The sequence below is a fragment of the Leptidea sinapis genome, chromosome 17, assembly GCF_905404315.1.
Source record: "Leptidea sinapis chromosome 17, ilLepSina1.1, whole genome shotgun sequence".
NCBI classification, from domain to species: Eukaryota; Metazoa; Arthropoda; class Insecta; order Lepidoptera; family Pieridae; genus Leptidea; species Leptidea sinapis.
The window spans coordinates 13,825,128-13,848,896 of NC_066281.1; the positions used below are offsets into that span (position 1 = coordinate 13,825,128).

General features: G+C 45.8%; 1 protein-coding gene across 1 annotated transcript in view; it reads left to right on the forward strand.

Moving 5' to 3' along the window:
• The window catches only part of LOC126969185 (GATOR complex protein MIOS-B), a 42,407-nt gene that overhangs the window by 13,446 nt on the left and 5,192 nt on the right, over positions 1 to 23,769 (forward strand). Inside the window, exons 8-11 of the mRNA XM_050814502.1 lie at positions 7,274 to 7,449; positions 11,286 to 11,379; positions 12,828 to 12,987; positions 13,473 to 13,833. Coding sequence (XP_050670459.1) covers positions 7,274 to 7,449; positions 11,286 to 11,379; positions 12,828 to 12,987; positions 13,473 to 13,833 — 791 coding nt within the window. The remainder of the gene's footprint in view (positions 1 to 7,273; positions 7,450 to 11,285; positions 11,380 to 12,827; positions 12,988 to 13,472; positions 13,834 to 23,769) is intronic.

Here is a 23,769-nt window from a genome sequence, read left to right on the forward strand (position 1 = left end):
CCGCCCACCAAGGATTTATCCTTTAAAAACTAAGAGCTTTCTAAACATTTTAACAACACATAATTTTACAGTAAACATAGAACATGCTGGTTCATATTAAATTACTGAACCGCCCACCGTGAGCATCTCACAGAATTAAATACAACATCCAAAAAAACTAAGCAGTTTGTGATGAATTGAATTACTCAGACAACGTAATATAATTAAACTATAAAATTAAACCTAACTAAACACCACAATAAATTTCAAGTACACTTATTTTTGCTCAAGAGTGTTTTTATAAAACCATTTTTACACTTAAGAGTAACAACCCTAGTTACATTGTCAGGTCCAACATGTTTCTGTGTAATTTTGCCTAAAAACCATTTAGATGGTGAAATGTTATCATCTCTTACAATGCAAACATCGTTAATTTTTGGTTCATACAATTTTGACTGCCACTTATATCTTTGATTTAAATTACATTAATATTCTTTAGACCATCTTTGCCATAGGTCTCTCACTATTTTTTGAATTAACTTCCATCTATCTAATCTACTAATTTACAGTCAATATAACTCTCATCACTAACATTTAAAAAAGACTCACCTACCAAAAAATTTGGAATGAAATTGACAATACTTTTGGTCCCCCGTGAAGCGTTTTGCTATAAGCGTCTAATACTAATAACTGTGTAAGATGAGACTTAGTCGGTATAATAATCGAATGCCGCGCGTCATACCTTACGTTGGGCAAATCAATACGTCCACCTACCCTTAATAACTCCTTTTGATCCAAAATTGGGCAAAGAATATGAAGAATGCTTCGTTTTGTTACTTCCTTTTCGTTCGCTAGTAACGTAATCTCTTTATTAAAGGCAACTTTCTGAGCTTACACTTGTCTTATGTCTGATTCATTTCCTTTACAGTTATAAATTTAGGTAAAGCTTCTCTCTCAGTCTTTGGTAGTATTATTCTCCAACAGTAAGAAATAACGGCGTAATTTCTCCCAGCCACTGAGGTTCATGCCACCATAAATCATGTGAAACCATTTCTGATGGATTTAATCCTCATGATGCGCAGTCTGATGGGTTGGTCTCGGTCGAGACATCTCCCCATTGATCGTAGTCCATTATAGGTAGAATTTCTGACACAAGATTACTAAAAAACGTTGACCATTTACTTGATCCCCCCTTCAGCCAAGCTATTCCTTTTATCGAATCAGTCCAACCATATAGATTTTCCTTTGATGTAGGGATCACTTGAGATATTTCATTTAATGACTTCGCTGCAAGAACTGCGCCACACAATTCTAAACGCGGAATTGAACTTCCTTCTCTATCAGCTATAACCAGTTAGTCTTAGCCGACACTAAATTGACATGTACAGTTTTATCCTGATCAATGACCCGAATAAATACTGCTGCTGCATAGGTCGCCCTCGATGCGTCTGAAAACGCATGAAGTTCAACTTTGCTCTCGCGTGAGCAACACATCTATCGAGGTATTCTAATTCTTTGAATTTCTACCAACTCCTTACGAAATTGGAGCCACATCTCACTCAAGCCAATGGATGACTGATGACTGATGGAAGTTAATGGATAATCCCAATGTAACTGCGATTTCCATATTTTTTTAATTAATATCTTTGCTATGATCACTACAGGTGCGATCCAACCCAAAGGATCATATAGTCGTGCAATGTTTGATAAAACTTGTTCTTTTGTGATTGGATATTTTACTTCTGGAATGTTGACAACGTACTCAAAATTGTCGGATTACTTAGTCTTAGTGATTTGCTTTTTAGGTTGAAAACTTTGTTTATTTATTATTATTATTATTTGAAGAGGGTGGCTATTTCCTGGTCCTAGAAGGTTCCTAGTAACACCGCGTCCAGAATTGGACTGTTGTGTTCGCCACTCATACTAGAGCTCATCGTCAAGCCCTACCGCCTTTACGAACCGCAGTAGTTCCTTGACGCGAGTGTTGCAAACACTATCTGGAGGTACGAAGTAGTTGCCAAAGATTGTGTTACGCTTATGCATTAGTGGGCCGCAGTCGCAGAGTAGATGAATAGGTGTTTCATCATCCTCAAGGCAGAACCTGCAAGCCTTGTCGCTTCTGATGCCGACCACACTGAGGTGCTTGTTTAGGCGACAGTGCCCGGTTAGCATCCTAGTGAGTATGCATAGATTTTTCCTGTTCAATGATAGGGCTTCATTCGCATAGCTGCTGTTGAATGCCCTTATCAGTGCTTTAGAGTGGTTTAAACCTGAAGAGTTGTTCCAGCGTTTAAGTGCTTCTTGTTTACATTGGTTACTCAGGGTGTGTCGGATGGCGCTCTTTGGCAGTCCACAAATGGGTTCCGGACCATATCGGACTGCTTTAGCCCCAGCTCTTGCGAGCTCATCGGCCATTTCATTGCCTATGATTCCGGCGTGCCCTGGGACCCATCTGAGAATCACTCTGTTTTTCATGCCTAATGAATTCAGGCATTCGACGCAATTATTGACTAACTTAGACGACGTCAAGTCAGCGTCTAAAGCCAACAATGCTGCCTGACTATCAGAGTGAATGTATATGTTATGATTGAAGTAGCCTTTTTGGATATTGGTTTCCGCGCATTCCAGGATGGCGTACACCTCTGCTTGAAATATGGAGGTAAAGCTTCCCAGGTTTGTGCTGGATTTAAACCTGGGGCGTTCTCCATAGACCCCACAGCCGACTTCATTTTCCATTTTGGACCCATCGGTGAACCACATGAGGCTCCCGTCCTTCCACGTGACTTTGTTGTTCATCCAGTCGTCCCTGGAAGGTAGTTCCACGATATAGTGTTTAACAGAGATTAATTGTGGAATCATCTGATCAGGTAACATGCCTAATATGTGGTCTCGCATAACTGAGTCCTCTAAGGTCCTAAGCGTTTGCGACATCCAGTTACATGAACCCCCCTGGGCGATTGCCCTCAGCTTGCTTGCCTTCGCCTCTTGCTGTATGAACAGTGGAAGAGGCGGTAGGTTTAGCATTGCTTCAATGGCCGCACCAGGAGAAGACGTCATGGCTCCGGTTACCAACATACAGGCAAGTCTCTGCAGGCTATTTAGTCTGTCTGCAGTTGTTTTCTGGTTGGCTTTGTTCCACCACACAATGGAGGCGTATGTGATTGTTGGTCTCACAATTGCTTTGAATAGCCATAGGAGGATCTTGGGGCGCATTCCCCAATGTCTCCCTACCAGACGTCGACATACACCCAAGGTTGTTTTAGCCTTTTTCACGGCTTTGTCGATGTGAGAATTCCATGTGAGTTTCTGGTCGAATGTGACTCCCAGATACTTAACCTCAGCTGAGAATTCCAAAGTAGAGCCGTTCAAGGTGGGAGACTTCAGTTTGTTAAGTCTCCGTTTCCTCGTGAATGGCACAATAACAGTCTTTCCTGCGTTGACTGACAGTTTGTTGGCTGTACACCACTGTGAGATGGTGTTTAGCGCCTTTTGCAGTATAGAGCTTAGTAAGCTTTGGCAGAAACCTCTGACGATAATAACTAGGTCGTCTGCGTACCCTAGTGCATCAATTCTGAGTTCTGCCAGCTTACTAAGTAGTTCGTCTACTGCTAGTGTCCATAGAAGTGGCGAAAGAACGCCACCTTGTGGGCAACCTCGCGTAGTGTATAGCTCCAGTGATGTCCCATGGAGGGAGATTAGAGCTTTGCGATTTGAGAGCATTGACCTTACCCATTTGACAGTGGTGGAGTCTACATTTTTGTTAATTAGTCCCTTCACCAGCGTGTCTGTCGGGGTATTGTCAAAGGCGCCCTCAATGTCTAGGAACGCACAAAGTGCAATCTGTTTGTCTTGTAACGCCTTCTCGACTCTATCCACAGTAGGCGTGTTGAGAACTATGAATGGGCTTTAGGCTTAGAGCATGCTCCCTTATGTGTCTGTCCAAGACTTTCTCAATAACCTTCAGGAGAAAGGAGGTTAGGCTAATGGGTCTGAAGGAGCTTGGCAGGGAGTAGTCCTTTCTGCCTGCCTTAGGTATAAATAGTACTTTAGCCCTAGTCCATTGCTCTGGAAGATAGCCCCAGGCAAAGCTTACCCGGTATATCTTGACTAGTAGCGGTACTAGGATATCCAGGCCTTTTTGAAGAAGCGCTGGAAAAATGTTGTCTAGACCGCTTGACTTGTAGGGTTTCAGAGTCTTGATGGCGCACCTTATATCCCGGGGTCTGATTATCTTTGCCGCTCTACGCCAGTCCTCGTCAAGAGGCCGTTGTGTAGGCGTTGCTACAGTTGGTTGATAGGTAGCCCCCGGAAAGTGGTGGGCCATCAGTACTCTTACGTTTTCTACGTCGTCGGCTGTAAAAGATCCATCTGGTCTCTTAAGCAGGCCGATTTGGCTAGGTTTGTCCTTGGCGAGCAGTTTGTGTACTCGGGATCCTTGGGGAATTTTTGTTATATCCTCGCAGAACCTCTTCCAAGATGCTCGTTTGGCCTTCCTAACTTCTCTGTTGTAATCTGTTAGGGCTTCTTTGTAAGGTTCCCATTCTTGGGTTTTTTTAGCCCTGTTAAACAGCCTTCTGGATTTCTGCCTTAGTTTGTTCAAGTTTGAATTCCACCAAGGCACTTTCCTGTTTGAGTGTTGTAAGGAGAGAGGGCAGCTAGCCTCGTAGGCGTCAGTGATGCCATCCGTGGTTACTTTCACTGCCAACTCTAGCTCATCCAGGGTTCTGATGCGCTTAGGGATATTCTCCAAATTACTCCTGAGTTTCTCTTTATAGACAGTCCAGTTTGTTTTCTTTGGATCCCTAAACGTATATAGTTGTTTTTCGAGGCAAGTCAAGATGCCGTATGCTATGTGACGGTGATCCGATAGCGAAATTTCATCACTGACTCGCCAGTTTGATATTCGCCTGGCAATGTTGTCGGTAGCGAAAGTGATATCTAGAACTTCCTGCCTGTTTGAGGTAACGAAGGTTGGCTTATTACCTCTGTTTAGTACCTGTAGGCCGTTAGTGTCTAAGAAATTAAGAAGTTGCTCACCTCTGTGGTTGACGTCGCTGCTTCCCCAAGTTGTGTGGCGCGCATTGACGTCGGCCCCGACAATCAGTTCGGCGTTGTTGCGTCGTGCATACTCGACCACTCTCGCCAATTCTGTTGTCGGGTCTCTTTCTTCATATGGAAGGTACGCCGAGCAAACGATCACTTTGGTGCCTTCCCAACCTTCGAAACAGAAATACGCCGCAACAAGGTCGTCGGTGCAGACCTCTGTAACAGGTAAGAAATTAGTGTTCTTGTTGAAGACTATACAAGCTCTGGGTTTTGATCCGCTGGTATTGTAGATTAACTTACCAGCGGTGTTCAGTCCCAGTATTTTGCCGGTATTGACCCACGGCTCTTGTAGTAGGGCAAAGAGGATTTCACCACTCGCAAGGCATTTCTCCATTACTGCAGTAGCAGCTTTGGCGTGGTGGAGGTTTGCCTGGAGTATCCTCGCCCTATTTCTGCGGAGCGTCATTGGATCCCACCGGAGGTGGAAGGCTTAGGTCGGTCTGTCTTCTGGTATGGGTGTTTCCGCCCGCGGCCAGAATTAGCCCGACTCTGATCCTTCCCTCCCCTGAGGGGACCTGAGACGTTCCTCGACATCGGCCCTTTGCCCCGGAACGTAGTTGTGGGGGCAGCCGGCCGTAGCGGGGTCTTTGAGATCCCGGATGTTCCCGGTCGCACAGGCCCGCTGGTCTGGGTGGGTTGCTGTCCACTCGCTGCTGCGGAACCCTCAGAGACGCCCTTGATCTTAAAATTGATCTTTCTAAAACCAAGGGCAGCTCTGCACTCGGACTCTTTCAGAGTCTCCGCGGAGGGATCGTCCAAGGAAAAAGTGACCACTTGGCCTCCCTTGTCCTCCCTCGCGTGGAGCACCTTCCAGTGTTCCGTGTTCAGTCCCGCATTTTGCGCTCGGATCAGCTTCAGTGCCTCTTCGACTGTGTCAGCCTCAGTATTCGGCAGAAAAGTCGTGGCTATGGAGGGTTTGGGCAGTTGTTCCTCCGACATGCATGAGAGCTCTGCCTCCGGCCACGGCTTCAGATCCTTGACTTTGTCCACAAGCCACTCTCGGCTGAAGTCATTTTCGCAAGTCACTAGAATCCAGCCAGGCTTGTGGGCAAAGCCCAAAAATGTCGGCCCGGTACCTTGTTCAGCCCCGGTGATCAAGGCAAGAAGTGCGCGGCGCACTTTCCGCATTTCGTCCTCGCTCATAGTATGGGTATGTCGAATGCCCACACGTGAGGACCCGGTTACCTCCTTGAAGCTAGGTCTTCCCGAGGTTGACTGAGTGTCATCTAGCCTGGGTAACTTCTTCGGCTGGGTTTTCGGAGAAATCTCCTCTGACCTGCCACGTTTTTCAGCTTTCGCTTCAGGTGGTGGAGGGTTGTGACCTGCTTTCTGTAGGTCATTCCAAGGCATTTTGGCTAACGCCTTGGCTTCCTCTACAGGCATGTCCGTTTGGAGAAGCTTTCTGAATCTTTTCCGGGCTGCACCGGACAGCTTCTTTGGCTTCGTCTTTATATTTCTCAGTTTCGAGTCTGTTTCCGTAGGCGTTGTGGTTTCCTTAACGGTTGCCAGCTCGCCTGGGATTAGTCTTTCGGCCTGAGGTAAGTTTTCGGTTCCCTTGGGGGCGTCTTGCCGCTCACCCTCGGGTTCCGAGATAGATAGGTTTGCACCTATGGTCGACAAAATAGAATTTAAAACGTTATTTTTCTCCACTTTGTTCCCACGAGAAGCTAGGGAAATAAAGGTCACGAACCAGCAGAGCCCCGCTTACTGGCCGAAGGGCATAAAGTAACACTCCGAGGTGCCCAGGTATCGGAGGTACACCGTTAAAGTCTGAGCTCTCCCCCAGACACGCAGCCCTCGTCACGGTACGTCTCACAACTTGGCTTGGATTCCCTCCTCCTTTATCCGGGCTTGGGACCGGCACCATACCAACCCTTTGATATAGGGAAGGATATGGAGGCGGAGTTAAACTTTGTTTAACTGTCTGCTTTTCAGAATCAATCATCTCAAAATTACGAAATCATGCATTAAGAAAATCCACTAACTGCGACCAGGTAGGCAATTCGTCTGTTAGCGTGCTTACTTATTTTTCCATTCTTTGTGAGTCTCTACGTTCAATCTAGAAACGACTACGTAACGTTAAATATAGGGAAGTTGCACACCCCTGACTGGCTCACAGCGCGACGCCCATGTTTATAGCTGTCTGGTGTAATCTTATCGTGCTAACAACATGTGGGTGCGACCGCAGGCGGCATGGTGGAGGTGACGGTGAGCGAGCGCGTGACGGTGTCGGTGGGCGCGGGCGGCGCGCTGGCGTGGGCGGGCGGCGGTGCGCTGCGGGCTCTGGCCCCGGCCGCGCTGGCCGACCTGGCCGACCTGGCCGCTCTGGTGCGGCGCCGGGCCGACAACCACTACGGACTCAAGGTACACTCACACGGGCATAGTTGTTATGACGTGACGGAGTCGGTGGGCGGGCGGCGCGCTGCGGGCTCTGGCCCCGGCCGCGCTGGCCGACCTGGCCGCTCTGGTGCGGCGCCGGGCCGACAACCACTACGGACTCAAGGTACACTCACACGGGCATAGTTGTTATGACGTGACGGAGTCGGTGGGCGGGCGGCGCGCTGCGGGCTCTGGCCCCGGCCGCGCTGGCCGACCTGGCCGACCTGGCCGCTCTGGTGCGGCGCCGGGCCGACAACCACTACGGACTCAAGGTACACTCACACGGGCATAGTTGTTATGACGTGACGGAGTCGGTGGGCGGGCGGCGCGCTGCGGGCTCTGGCCCCGGCCGCGCTGGCCGACCTGGCCGCTCTGGTGCGGCGCCGGGCCGACAACCACTACGGACTCAAGGTACACTCACACGGGCATAGTTGTTATGACGTGACGGAGTCGGTGGGCGGGCGGCGCGCTGCGGGCTCTGGCCCCGGCCGCGCTGGCCGACCTGGCCGACCTGGCCGCTCTGGTGCCGCGCCGGGCCGACAACCACTACGGACTCAAGGTACACTCACACGGGCGTAGTTGTTATGACGTGACGGAGTCGGTGGGCGGGCGGCGCGCTGCGGGCTCTGGCCCCGGCCGCGCTGGCCGACCTGGCCGACCTGGCCGCTCTGGTGCGGCGCCGGGCCGACAACCACTACGGACTCAAGGTACACTCACACGGGCATAGTTGTTATGACGTGACGGAGTCGGTGGGCGGGCGGCGCGCTGCGGGCTCTGGCCCCGGCCGCGCTGGCCGACCTGGCCGACCTGGCCGCTCTGGTGCGGCGCCGGGCCGACAACCACTACGGACTCAAGGTACACTCACACGGGCATAGTTGTTATGACGTGACGGAGTCGGTGGGCGGGCGGCGCGCTGCGGGCTCTGGCCCCGGCCGCGCTGGCCGACCTGGCCGCTCTGGTGCGGCGCCGGGCCGACAACCACTACGGACTCAAGGTACACTCACACGGGCATAGTTGTTATGACGTGACGGAGTCGGTGGGCGGGCGGCGCGCTGCGGGCTCTGGCCCCGGCCGCGCTGGCCGACCTGGCCGACCTGGCCGCTCTGGTGCGGCGCCGGGCCGACAACCACTACGGACTCAAGGTACACTCACACGGGCATAGTTGCTATGACGTGACGGAGTCGGTGGGCGGGCGGCGCGCTGCGGGCTCTGGCCCCGGCCGCGCTGGCCGACCTGGCTGACCTGGCCGCTCTGCTGCGGCGCCGGGCCGACAACCACTACGGACTCAAGGTACACTCACACGGGCATAGTTGGTATGACGTGACGGAGTCGGTGGGCGGGCGGCGCGCTGCGGGCTCTGGCCCCGGCCGCGCTGGCTGACCTGGCCGACCTGGCCGCTCTGCTGCGGCGCCGGGCCGACAACCACTACGGACTCAAGGTACACTCACACGGGCATAGTTGTTATGACGTGACGGTGTCGGTGGGCGCGGGCGGCGCGCTGGCGTGGGCGGGCGGCGGCGCACTGCGGGCTCTGGCCCCGGCCGCGCTGGCCGACCTGGCCGACCTGGCCGCTCTGGTGCGGCGCCGGGCCGACAACCACTACGGACTCAAGGTACACTCACACGGGCATAGTTGTTATGACGTGACGGAGTCGGTGGGCGGGCGGCGCGCTGCGGGCTCTGGCCCCGGCCGCGCTGGCCGACCTGGCCGACCTGGCCGCTCTGGTGCGGCGCCGGGCCGACAACCACTACGGACTCAAGGTACACTCACACGGGCATAGTTGTTATGACGTGACGGAGTCGGTGGGCGGGCGGCGCGCTGCGGGCTCTGGCCCCGGCCGCGCTGGCCGACCTGGCCGACCTGGCCGCGCTGGCCGACCTGGCCGACCTGGCCGCTCTGGTGCCGCGCCGGGCCGACAACCACTACGGACTCAAGGTACACTCACACGGGCATAGTTGTTATGACGTGACGGAGTCGGTGGGCGGGCGGCGCGCTGCGGGCTCTGGCCCCGGCCGCGCTGGCCGACCTGGCCGCTCTGGTGCGGCGCCGGGCCGACAACCACTACGGACTCAAGGTACACTCACACGGGCATAGTTGTTATGACGTGACGGAGTCGGTGGGCGGGCGGCGCGCTGCGGGCTCTGGCCCCGGCCGCGCTGGCCGCTCTGGTGCGGCGCCGGGCCGACAACCACTACGGACTCAAGGTACACTCACACGGGCATAGTTGTTATGACGTGACGGAGTCGGTGGGCGGGCGGCGCGCTGCGGGCTCTGGCCCCGGCCGCGCTGGCCGACCTGGCCGACCTGGCCGCTCTGGTGCGGCGCCGGGCCGACAACCACTACGGACTCAAGGTACACTCACACGGGCATAGTTGTTATGACGTGACGGAGTCGGTGGGCGGGCGGCGCGCTGCGGGCTCTGGCCCCGGCCGCGCTGGCCGACCTGGCCGACCTGGCCGCTCTGGTGCCGTGCCGGGCCGACAACCACTACGGACTCAAGGTACACTCACACGGGCATAGTTGTTATGACGTGACGGAGTCGGTGGGCGGGCGGCGCGCTGCGGGCTCTGGCCCCGGCCGCGCTGGCCGACCTGGCCGACCTGGCCGCTCTGGTGCGGCGCCGGGCCGACAACCACTACGGACTCAAGGTACACTCACACGGGCATAGTTGTTATGACGTGACGGAGTCGGTGGGCGGGCGGCGCGCTGCGGGCTCTGGCCCCGGCCGCGCTGGCCGACCTGGCCGACCTGGCCGCTCTGGTGCGGCGCCGGGCCGACAACCACTACGGACTCAAGGTACACTCACACGGGCATAGTTGCTATGACGTGACGGAGTCGGTGGGCGGGCGGCGCGCTGCGGGCTCTGGCCCCGGCCGCGCTGGCCGACCTGGCTGACCTGGCCGCTCTGCTGCGGCGCCGGGCCGACAACCACTACGGACTCAAGGTACACTCACACGGGCATAGTTGTTATGACGTGACGGAGTCGGTGGGCGGGCGGCGCGCTGCGGGCTCTGGCCCCGGCCGCGCTGGCTGACCTGGCCGACCTGGCCGCTCTGCTGCGGCGCCGGGCCGACAACCACTACGGACTCAAGGTACACTCACACGGGCATAGTTGTTATGACGTGACGGTGTCGGTGGGCGCGGGCGGCGCGCTGGCGTGGGCGGGCGGCGGCGCACTGCGGGCTCTGGCCCCGGCCGCGCTGCACGCGCTGGCCGACCTGGCCGCTCTGGTGCGGCGCCGTGCCGACAACCACTACGGACTCAAGGTACACTCACACGGGCATAGTTGTTATGACGTGACGGTGTCGGTGGGTGGGCGGCGCGCTGCGGGCTCTGGCCCCGGCCGCGCTGCATGCGCTGGCCGACCTGGCCCCTCTGGTGCGGCGCCGGGCCGACAACCACTACGGACTCAAGGTACACTCACACGGTCATAGTTGTTATGACGTGACGGTGTCGGTGGGCGGGCGGCGCGCTGCGGGCTCTGGCCCCGGCCGCGCTGCACGCAACGCACGCACGGCACGCACGCACGCACGGCAACCATGGCTTATCGTAAATAGTATCTAAATATTAAGCTTAAATTTTGTTTAAAAAAAGCAGATGACTGTAAATTGTCAACAATAATATACCAGTTTACATCTGGCAACCCTAATGTTGCGGCTGACATAGAGCTGGCAACCATATTTTTTTAGAAAGGAGAATAAGAAACTTCATTCTTCCTGTCGCCGCACAAATTGATTTTTTATGAATTTGAGAGAATTGTGGAACATTGATTGCAACGAATTATAATTTTTTTTAAATAAAAAATGCGGGTGGTGTTGCAGGCAGACCTTTGGCAGAACGCGGAAGTGGCGGAGGACGAGACGCTCAGTGGGCTGTGGCACTTCCTGGCGCTAAGCAAGTCTCTGGTGGAGGACGGTTTGTGTTGCCCGATTGTTGTTGAATTAATAATTTAAGTGATTTTAAGTCATTATTTTTCTATGAATTGTTTTAATCCTAAGAAATGTTCTAGCGTTCGAGGAATTTTGAGTCGAAATTCTATCCTCGCAATCGCTCGGAATATTATTCTCTCTTAATTAATAAAAAATAAATATTATAAACTCAGTTGAGTCCAGGTGAGAGAAACAACAATATTTTTAACTCATTATTTTGATATACACGTTTATTCCGCTGCAATAGGCGTATTTCCAATTTAATGAAAATACGCCTTTAAAACTCAATTCGGAGAGAAGTGGCAATTCGCGATTCGTATCCTATAACCAACATATGTGAAATTTTAGGTTAAGCAAATATTTCAGCACGTTGGACTAAGCTTCCGGATTCCACCAAGTTAGAATGTCATCCAAAGCTTCTTCAAAAACCGCGTTTTCAGTTGCTACAAGGCACTACTAGTTCGCGCGTATGCCTTTTCACTTAACAAACGCGCCATCTACATTCCAAAGGCTTATGAATACCGCCTTATATGGACTTCAATAAATACAATGTATTGTATTTTTAGACGATATAGTTATATACTCCCATGATATTCCAACCTGTGTGGACAATCTTACCAGTATGTTCAATAGACTCCGTCAATTCCAATTAAAATTACAGGCTCAAAAATGTTAGTTTCTTCGCAAAGAATTCTCATATTTAGGCCATGTCATTACAGATGAAGGTGTTAACGCTTTGCGTTCCGGGCTCTCTAAACCTTGAATATTTGCGTGCGAAAGTGTATCTATGCGTTTTGTTTAACGTGTAGCAAAATAATGCTTATAATTAGGGTGATTTCAGTGAATTTATGTGAAAGCTATTGAAGCAATCGACATCTATTGGGTTATCAGTTGGAACAAAATAAGTACTGCAATCTATTTTACGATAATTTTTCAAGTCAAGTAATAATATTTATTATAATATTTCAACATATCCCAAAATACATAAACAATAAAAAACAGACAAACGAAACGACGCTGCAAAGTCCTTGATTAGTCGTTCTTCGATTTGAATGGCCGCTATTCAAGTCGAATTTATTCAACAAATACTATTTATAATACTATTATAATTATATACTATAATGTCTTATCTTTAATAACAGCAAGTTACCAAATATTGGGTTTAAATCCAAAAAAACAATTACTCTGCGCACTCACTCACTATGGTGTATGGACAGCACTGCTACTTTGGCGCGAAAATTTTGTATTGAGTAGTTTGTAGAGTTTGCATCTGTCCATTCAAAGCAATACCTTCACTATTAGCTTTCTTTTCATTATAAGTTCAAAGGGAAATAGTATTTCCTACTAAGAAAATAAAAAGCAATCGACTGAAAGGTACGACATTTTGCTATTGAAATTCGTGTTTATGAATTCGTATTAATGTCTTTTTGACAGGGTGCGTGCGAAACAGTCCGTGCCCGCACCCGGGTGTGCGTACTGCGCTGCGGGCACCGAGCGAGACGGGGGGCTCGGGGGGTGCGGCGGGCGGGTACCGTTCCGAGGCTGTGCCCACGCTGCTGCCCGATATGCCGAGCAGAAAGATTATTATCTATAGGTTCGTTCCTAATGTACTTCTAAACGATCTTTAAATATTTGTTAAGTTTATTATTCACTGAAATCTTTTTTTTTTCTTTTCTTTTCAACAGTGACATGGCAATCTGCGTTCTTGATATAAGATAATCATTAAGACATATATTTACATTTTTCAACAATTCTGTTGGCCGTCTGAGGCACTCCCTGTACCATTTAGTTTTGGGGCCACTGGATCAATACGAATTGTTAGAGACTGCAGTCACGATGGCCGCCGCTCATGCATGACTTGAACGCCCGCGTTATACGGCAAATCCGGCTCCCGGTGACGTCTACCTCTTTCTTTAGTTTGATGAACAACTTCAGGGCAAGAAATTTGAAGATGATAGCGAAGTGATGGACGCTTTTTAGGCGTTTTGGGAGAATAAAGACAATTTTTTTATTTTGGAAATAATATATAATATCTATTTGGTAGGAGACCCTGAAAAGTATATAAACAATTGCGTGCAGGAGCGCGGAGCGAGCCCGCGCGTTGGCGCTGTGCGGCTGGGGCTGGGGCTGGGAGAACGCGGGCGCGGGCGTGGAGCGCGCCGAGGCCGAGGGCACGCCGTGCCGCGCCGCCGCGCTGGCCGCCTTCCACCTGCGGCCGCGCGCCGCGCTCGACGTGCTGGCCCGCGCGCGCGACGCCCGCGTGCGCCTGGCCGCGCTGGCGCTGCTGCCCGCGGCCGCGCCCGGCGCCGCGCCCGACGACCGCCTGTGGCGCGAGGCGCTGGCGGCGGCCGCGAGCGCGCTGCCCGACCCCTATCTGCGAGCGATGTTACACTTCCTCGCCGCCTCCCATCATCATCCGCTCGATTTTTCTCTGGTTTTGGTGAGTTTATAACATCATATCGTCACTTGAAAGGCGAAAGGCAAAAACTATATAGCGCAATTTGCAATGCAATGTTGAATGGATTATGAACCAAGAAATATGGCAGATTCCACCGGTTGTACCAGCTCTCCGTTCAATAAAATATTCGCTTTTGACATTCGCCTCGGTAAATTTAATATATTTAGATTTATGACTATTAACAATGGGTTGTTTACGCTTAACCAGTCAAATAGAGCATTGTTTACTTCATCATATTAAACCTGGCTTTTTTTTTCAATTTGAATATGAGTGAAGTATCATCCGCAATCAATACTACCTACCTTGTGTTTTTTTTTTTATTTTTTATAAGGGTCGGCAAAACCTTAACAAGGCGTTAGTTTTACTATATTTCAGAAGGTCAAGAAACACGCCATGTTCAATGCAACTATTAAAAACTACTAGCTAGGTATCGTGGTATGACGTCAATTACTGAACTTATTATTTTAACAGAATATATGCCTCATATATTATCAGCAGTTTTAGTTTTATAATATTACTAGTGGACGCGACAGACGTTGTCCTGTACACACGTCTTAAATTTGAAAAATCGATCCAGCCGTTTGAAGTAGTTCACTAACACACATGAGCAGAAGAATTATATTGTATGGACGGAATTGAGAATTTAAACCAATCTCAAATTCACTGGAACACACAAAAAAATAATCAAAATAGGTCCAGCCGTTTAGGAGGTAGTTCAACTGTGAATCTAAACTATTCTCAATCCACCTGAAGACACACAGAAAGTTTCATCAAAATCGGGCCAGCCGTTTAGGAGGAGTTCGATTACGTACGCCGTGACACGAAAATTTATATATATGAGAAAATAATTATTTTTTAACTTGGCGGTGTTGAACAATGCTCTGAGAAAATGATGGTCGAGCATTAAGGACGCGTTTACGAATCCGAAAAAAATAAGATATTCTTCGGTAGAGTTTGTGATGAAATGAAACTAAATCTAACAAAACTAAAAATTGCCTCAAATAGATTACCTCTTTATCTCCAATTAGCGGGAAATTTTTGCTTTGAAATTTTGATATTTTATGTCGTAAAAATGATTATCCGTTACCTCTTCACACAAAATTGACGAAATGGGGCTTCATTCAGGATCAGTTTGCTGCTACTACTTACATAATTTTGTCTCTTAAAAATTACGCAAGGAAAGCAGATATAATATTTTCAAAAACACGGAAAATAAATTATTGAATATGTTATAAATAATCTCAGAAAAAAATAAAAATGAATTGTCTAAAATTCATATATTTTTTCTGATAAGCATGAGCTATGAAGTGTGGTATCAAGGGTTATTTTATTATGTCACTCCGTACGCATTGCACAGAAAGATCTATCGAAACAACGTCAGTCCGCGCTCGGCCATCGTCGTGGGTAGACACTGTGTCCTCGGTAAGATCGCTGTACGAACATGAATATTTTTCCATCTTGTATTTCGAAAGTGATCCCAAATTCGTTCTCTGCACCCTCGAGAACTATATAAAAAATATAAACCTTAAATATTCCTTAAAATTACAGTTAATAAGTGTACCTACAGTGATTTACGAACTAAACAAGTTAAAACAAAATCTTGTTCTGACAAACTTGCTGAAACGCGTAAGCGACGCGTCTTGCACAGCACTTAAGACATTTTTGCCACAAGCGTGCTATGCAGCGAAGACACGAGCAATTAGATCGTCGTAAACAAGGTATTATTCATAACACGTTAATTATCTACATATTTTGTACTGCTAAAAGATTGAATATTGTCATTGAAACAATGAGTTCTTGTAGTGGTTGTAAGCAATTCGTCGCCTCTGCTGAGAGGTTAACCTGCTCCTTGTGTCCTAACCACTACCATTATGGATGTATTGGTTTGTCGAAGGAGAATTTCTCGAAGTTGTCTTCAAAAGCCAAGGCGGCTTGGAAGTGCCCAGAGTGTAAGATGCCTCGGCCAAAGGGTGACAACACCAACACCCCAGTGAAGACGTCGGATCTAGATCCATTGAGTGAGTCCAAAGTTCATGTCGACTTTTCTTCATTCGACGAGCGTTTAAATCGGTTTGAAGAGGCAATATCGACAAAAATACATAATTTGGGATCGTCTTTGGCACACAACATCAACACACAGTTGGCGACACTTCAGAATCGAATACAACAGATACCAGAACTTATCAAAACCCTCGAGTTTATGCCTAGTAAATTCGACGAGATGCAAGGCGAAATTAAGTGTCTAAAATCGGAGGTGTCAACCCTTCGCGGGGAAAATACTAAACTTCAGAATAGCGTGCGTGATTTAAACAATAAAATGTCGGAAATAGAACAGAGGGCACGTGAATCCAACTTAGACCTTCAATGTGTTCCAGAGTTCCCTAGGGAAAATCTTATTACTACGGTTATATAACTGGGTAAAACCATTTCTTATCCAATCGCTGAAAGTTATATTATCTCATGCACCCGGATAGCTAAGGTCAACACAAATAGCAGCAGGCCGCGCTCTGTTATCCTCAAGCTGACACCGCCGCGAAAACGAGATGAATTTCTTGGTGCATGTTTAAAATTCAACAAATCGAACCCATTGGACAAACTGAACAGTTCTCACCTCAGCATAACGGCCGATAAAACCCCTATCTACGTGTCTGAACACCTCTCACCAGCGAACCGTACTCTCCATGCTTTGGCTCGCACTTATAAAAAGGATCAAGGGTATAAATACCTTTGGGTGCGTCACGGTCGCATTATGATGAGAAAGGATGATTCGTCGCCTGCTATATGGATTAAAAATAGTGTTTAATTAAACACTCACACTAACTTATACACTTTTATTTGACACTAGTAAGAACACTCAAGGTGACATCAGGAAGCTTAACCTATATGAATATTACAAAAAACAACGTTAGCGCGATTTTAAATGGCCTGTGGCGCCATCTAGTTACATTTTGAGTAAATAAAGCATTAAAGTTAAACATTCCGCCGGCCAAGGACGACTAAAGTCCTTAAAACAAAATTTAAGAAAATAAAACAAACTAAGAAAAAACATCAGTCTCAAATTACAGGGAGTCAGGCTCATCCAGAGGCAGAGGGCACAATTTTGCGATTGGTCTCTTAAAAACACTATCCTTATATTTTAATGTAACAACTCTTGTTATGCCATCTGTTCCTGGGTGTTTCTGAATAATACGTCCCAAAAGCCATTTTCCTGGTGGGAGCATGTCATCTTTGACTAAAACAACAGTTCCAATAGGGAGATCAGTTTGGTTAGTGTTCCATTTGTAACGATGTTGCAGGGTCGTGAGATATTCATTTCGCCAACGACTCCATAAGCTTTGCACCATTCGTTGAATTATATGCCATCGATTTAACGGACTGAGTTTAACATCGAGAAGAGACGGCTCAGGAACACCGATTAAGGGTTCTCCGATGAGAAAGTGACCAGGTGTCAAAGGAGGTTCGTCAAGAGTGGAATTCATAAGTGTGAGTGGACGAGAATTGACACAAGCCTCAACTTGAGATAAGAGAGTAGTAGCTTTCATTTCTAAATCTGTCGAGGGAATATCCACGGGGGAAAGTTCAAATCCATCCGTGTCATGTAAAAATTGAGGACCACTCCACCATAGATTTGACTGCTGCAGATCATTTGGGAAGGTTCCACGCGATGCTAAATCAGCGGGATTGTTCGCAGAACAAACATGGTGCCATTGATTACTATTAGTGAGAGTCAAAATTTCTGATGTACGATTCGCAACAAATGTAGTCCATGTGTTTGGTGTCTTACGCAGCCACGCCAAAACGATGGTAGAGTCCGTCCAGGTGAATACATCATCGTCGGGTATATTTAAAATAGTTTTAACATGTTGGATCAATTTTGCCAATAGCACTGCACCACAGAGTTCAAGACGTGGAACAGAAATTTGTTTTACTGGGGCAACTTTAGATTTTGCAATAACAAGGTAAACTTTTACTTCACCCTCATTCCCTAAAACTCTAAGGTACACTACTGCAGCATAAGCAGTACACGAAGCATCGCTAAATCCATGCAGCTCCCGCTTAGTGGTGTCATCTGAAACTCCAAACCATCGTGGGAACTGAATGTTTTCAGTATGCGTGAAACGATCGAGGTAAGTATTCCATTCTACTTTAAGATCAGTAGGTAATTCTTCATCCCAGTCTAAGCCAGCTAACCACAGCTTTTGCATGAATATTTTAAGTATGATAATTGCAGGTGTTAGCCAACCTAGTGGATCGAAAGATTTTGCAATTGTGGACAATACATATCTTTTGGTAATTGAATTAGTAGAACAATAATTTAAATTTACATTAAGTTCAAAATTATCTGCGTCAGAGTTCCAAGTAATACCTAATGTTTTGATCGTATCTTCAACTTTAATATTTATGGCACTTTCAGAGTCTTTGTCAACATTTGGGATTTGTGTTAGCACCACTTTACTGTTTGATGACCACTTATGTAAGGGGAATCCGCCACGAGCCAACAGCTCCGTCAGGCCCTTTTGTAACTTCACAACTTCTCCTACTGTGGATGCGCCCGTCATCAAATCATCCATGTATACGTCGTTTTTCAGGATTTCAGCTTCAGTGGGGAAATCATTCTTTTCATCTTCAGCCAGTTGATGAAGTGTACGAATGGCTAAAAATGGAGCACAAGATGTACCATACGTAACGGTAAGTAGTCTATATTCTTTTATAGGTTGTGTTGGAGATTCTCGCCATACGATTCTCTGGTAGTCAACGTCATCATTATTTACGAGAATCCGCCGATACATCTGACGACTATCTGCAACTAAGCAAATTTTGTGTTGTCTCCATCTAGTTATTAAATCTCTAATATCTTGTTGAGGAGAACAACCAATTAGAAGTTCATCGTTTAATGATTTTCCTTTTTCAGGTGTAGCACTTCCGTCGAAAACTACACGTAGCTTCGTGCTTAGACTCGTCGACCTAAGAACAGCGTGGTGAGGTAAGTAATATACATTCTGTGTTTCTGTTTCCTTTTCAGGTACCATCATCATATGACCTTGTGATTCATACTGCTTCAAAAATGTGTGATATTCTTCCTTGAATTCAGGCTTGCGTGTAAAACGTTTCTCCATCTGTTGTAGCGGCTGATAGCAAGAGGTTTAGCATCACCAAGGTTTGTGGGTGGATCTTCTTTGAATGGTAAGCGTACTATGTAACGACCGACGTCATTGCGAGTGTGAGTGTTTTTGAAGTGTTCTTCACATTGTATTTCTAAATCGGTCATTGGTTTCTTGTGTGGTAAATTCTCTTCTATCTCCCAGAATCGTCTGAGTAACTGATCTGTCTCAACCTTCGTTTGCATAACGACCATATTGTGTTCATACGCTACTGAATCAGTTTGTGAAACTCTGCCTGATATTAACCAACCAAGGTGAGAGTTGAGTGCAATAAGAGAATTTGACTTGTGTAAGCCTTCCAGAAGTATGTAAGCATGCACGTCAGCACCGAGCAAGATATCAATAGACCCTGGCTTGTGAAAGTTTGGATCAGCCAGATCCAACTGCATAGATAAAGGCCAGGTATCTTGTGGAAATTCTCGTGAAGGCAACAATGATGTGAGTTTTCTTAAAACATATGCATTGACTTTGAAAGTGGATGCATTATCTTTTGTGGAGTGGACTGTAAGTGAGACCATGGACTTTGTAGTTACCACCGATGAATTAGATATTCCAGAGATTTTGCCATTAACTGGAATACGATTAAGCTTTAACAACTGCGCAGCTCCTTCGGAAATGAAAGAACCCTGTGAACCCTGATCAACAAGAGCTCTCAATGCGTAAGTACCACTGTTCTTTGAATCTACATAAACTACAGCAGTAGCTAAAATAACCAGATCATCATTTGTTTCAGCTTTCAGGTTCACACTGACGTTGCAAGAAGTCTTGGGTCCAGCAGTGCCATTTCCTTTTGGGCTATCTCTCTCTTTAGCAGTATCACCAGCGTTGTCATCCTTAGGAGAGGTGAAGTGAATTAACGTATGATGACGACGACCACACTTTTTGCAGACTGTGCTTTGTCTACAGTTGAATACTGAGTGACCTTTCACGAGGCAGTTAAAGCATATGTTGTTTTTCTTAACAAAATCTTGACGTTCATGAACGGGGAGTGAGGCAAAACCTTTGCAGTGGCAAATATAGTGGTTCTGTGAGCAAAAAGTACAAGTGTTTTCAACTTCAGTAGCAAAACTTTTGGCAGTTGTTGCTCTCGGTGATTGTTGAACAGTTTTTGGAGTATGTCGTTGTGGAGGTTGTGAAATGTTGACCATTTCCATAGTTCGGAAACGTTTCTCTAGAAAACTTATAAGGTCCTCATAGGTAGGAATGCTTGTGGAATTTTCTAATGATTGTTCCCAAAGCTTGTGAGATTCAATGTCCAACTTTGAGACAAGGATGTGCACGACTATAGAATTCCAGGAATCGACCTTCAAATTTGTTAAGGAAGTGAGACATTGGCTAGAGGTGTCTAGAAGATCTTTTATACCCTTTGCAGATTCAGTTGTCAATGCCTTTTGACTTAAGAAACGACTGAGGATATTGTTGACTATCATTCTCTTATTTTCATATCTCTCATTTAATTTTTTCCAGGCGTCATCATAGTTAGCTTCCGTTAGTGAGTAATTTTTTAGTAGTTGTTCAGCTTCTCCAGATAAACTTGACTTCAGATAATGATGTTTCTCAATTTTAGTCAAACGATCATCATTATGTATTAGAGAGCGAAACAAATCTCTAAAACTCATCCACTGACTGTAATCGCCAGAAAATTGTGGTATGGAGATTGGTGGAAGTTTTGGTCTCATCTTTGAAACTTCCAACGAAGTCTCAGAGTTTAAACCTTCATATTTCTCCTCTTTTAGCTCATACAATTTATCTTTAAGCCATGTCATTAGCTCCAGGTAATATTCTTCAGTGCGTTCAAAGTTTTCCTCTAAGACAAGATTGTAGTCTGTTTGTAACGTTTCAGCATCTATCGATACAGAAAGAGTCTCAAAAGACTTGGAATAACTAGACCAATAATCTTGTAAAATCTCCATCCGTGAATCCAAAAAACCTCTTGTTCGTTTATCAGTAGCGCATTTTTTTGAATTTGTGAGTAATTTTTCAATTTTAGTTGAGTTCTGAATCATCTGTGTGATATTTAGTTTGATCTTTTTATCCGCCATGGTATATAAAGTTCACAAAATGATTGCAGATAGAAAGCAAAATTAATGATATTCAGAACTACTAATGAATTGTTAAAGTTTTTATCACCATAAAAGTAAAAGTTCAGTTTTGAAAAATAATTTAAGTTAAAAGTTGATGAAATTTTTCTAAGTCTTTTTTACTCGCAAATTTTCTAAGTCTTTTCTAAAACGAAATTTTCTAAGTTATTTTTGACACGAAATATTCTAAGTTCTTTTTACTCACGAAATCGGCTAAGTCTTTTTAACACTGAAATTTTCTATGTTCTTTTAACAATCACAATACTTTTAGCACTTTACTCACAGTTATCCGAGCTCGAAGACCATTTGTTTAATTAAACACTCACACTAACTTATACACTTTTATTTGACACTAGTAAGAACACTCAAGGTGACATCAGGAAGCTTAACCTATATGAATATTACAAAAACAACGTTAGTGCGATTTTAAATGGCCTGTGGCGCCATCTAGTTACATTTTGAGTAAATAAAGCATTAAAGTTAAACAAATAGTGATTTTCTTACTAAAATTATGAGCTAATTTTATTCGTATTTTTTTTTGTGGTTTAATGATTATCTGTAAATGCATAAAAGACTGTTAGCAAATTTAGTGTATACTACCAAAACGCTAGAAGTATACGGGGTAAATTACAAAGTTTTTACTTGAATACCATGGAGTGCGTGTGCGATATTATAGTTATCACTGAAACTTGGCTAAACAGTAGTGTGCCAGATGCTGAAATAATAAATGACAATTATAATATTTTTCAAAGGGATAGATGCAGCATTAGTAGTTCGAAGGATGAGGGTGGGGGGATTTTGATCGCTGTTTCAAAGAAATATAGCTCTTCTCGTAACACATGTTGGGAAAGTGATAACGAGGTCCTCTGGGTCACGGTTACAGGTTATACAGGAAAATCCTCTCAAATATTACACATTTGCGCCGTTTATCTACCTCCACCCATAACTTTAATTAAGCTTGATAAGCAACTATCTTCAATAAGTGAAGCCTTATTAAATACTGACAACGAAAGTGATGTCATTGTCATCGGTGATTTCAATCTCAGCTTCATACATTGGGCAGCAGTAAAGTCGAACTTAGACGTAACTCTTACCCAATCGACTAACACTAACTATTCTTACAGATTTTATGTCACTTCATAGCTTTAAACAATATAATAACATCGCTAATAAAGGCAACAAAATTTTAGATTTAGTTTTTTGCAGTAGGTCACTGCAAGCTAAAGTACTTCCTTCGGATATCTCGTTAAGTAAAATTGATCCGTATCACCCACCATTACTTTCCGTATTTAATTTCCACAAACAGGAATTACTAAGTCCAAACAAAATTATAAAATACAATTTTCATCGCGCTAATTATGCAATTATTAACAAAGAGTCAAGGGAAATTAATTGGGATAACATTTTTGAAACAACGGACACTATTAACCAAATGATAGAAACATTTTATTGCATTATTAAAGGACTTATGGAAAAACACGTCCCCAAAATGACAGCTAGTAGAGGTAGATACCCTATTTGGTTTACACACAACCTTATCAAGTTAATTAAGGAAAAGGAGGCCTTCCGTCTGAAATACAAAAAAACAAAATGTCCTCCCACAGAATACGATTTCCAAGAAGCTAGAAAAAGATGTCATACTCTAATAAATAGTTGTTACGTTAATTATAAAAAAAGTATAGAAGATTTAATTTGTAAAAATAACATGAAAGTACTGTGGTCATTTTTAAAATCTAAAAAAAAAAGGGAACGGTTCCAAACGTAATGACATTTAAAGGCACACAAGTATCGTCTCCCTCATCAATCTGTAATGCTTTTGCTGAACACTTTTCCACAGTTTATACACAACCAGATCATACGGACATTAGAATCAAGCCTAATATATTTTCTACCACAGATGATAACGCAGTTGCCGATTCAGCAAACAAATCTCTTTTCAAAATTTCATTAGACCAAAATTCAATAGAAAAAGCCTTGAAAAAACTAGACGATAGAGAAGGAGCTGGTCCTGATAAGATACCGGCTAATTTCATTAAAAACTGCGCTTCATCTCTGTCCTATCCGCTATATCTTATATATAATCGATCTCTGGCCACTGGGATATTTCCTGAAAAATGGAAGTCCGCTAATGTTGTGCCAATTCCGAAAAGCGGACAAGCGGATGATATAGTGAACTACAGGCCAATTTCTATATTGTCCATTTTTGTTAAGGTTTTCGAATCTTTGATATGTCCTTATCTTTCTTTTCATTTGAAATCTATTTTAGTCCCTCAACAGCATGGTTTCCGCAATAAAATGTCTACCGTAACAAATTTAACTGAATTTACAACTCAAGTAATCGATAATATAGACAAGGGACACCAAGTGGACGCTATATATATGGATGTTAGTAAAGCTTTCGATCGGGTCAACCACTCAATGTTAATAAGTAAACTACATAACGCTGGCATTCAAGGAACTTTACTGTCCTGGCTCTCGTCGTTTTTGTCGTACAGACAACTACAAGTTGTGGTTTGCGGGTATCAATCAGATCCATTCATGGCTCCATCTGGACTCCCTCAGGGATCCCATCTAGGTCCTATATTATTTTTAGTATTTATTAACGACTTGTGTAACCATATAAAATATCCAAATTTTTCGTTATTTGCTGACGACTTAAAGATTTTTAAAGCTAT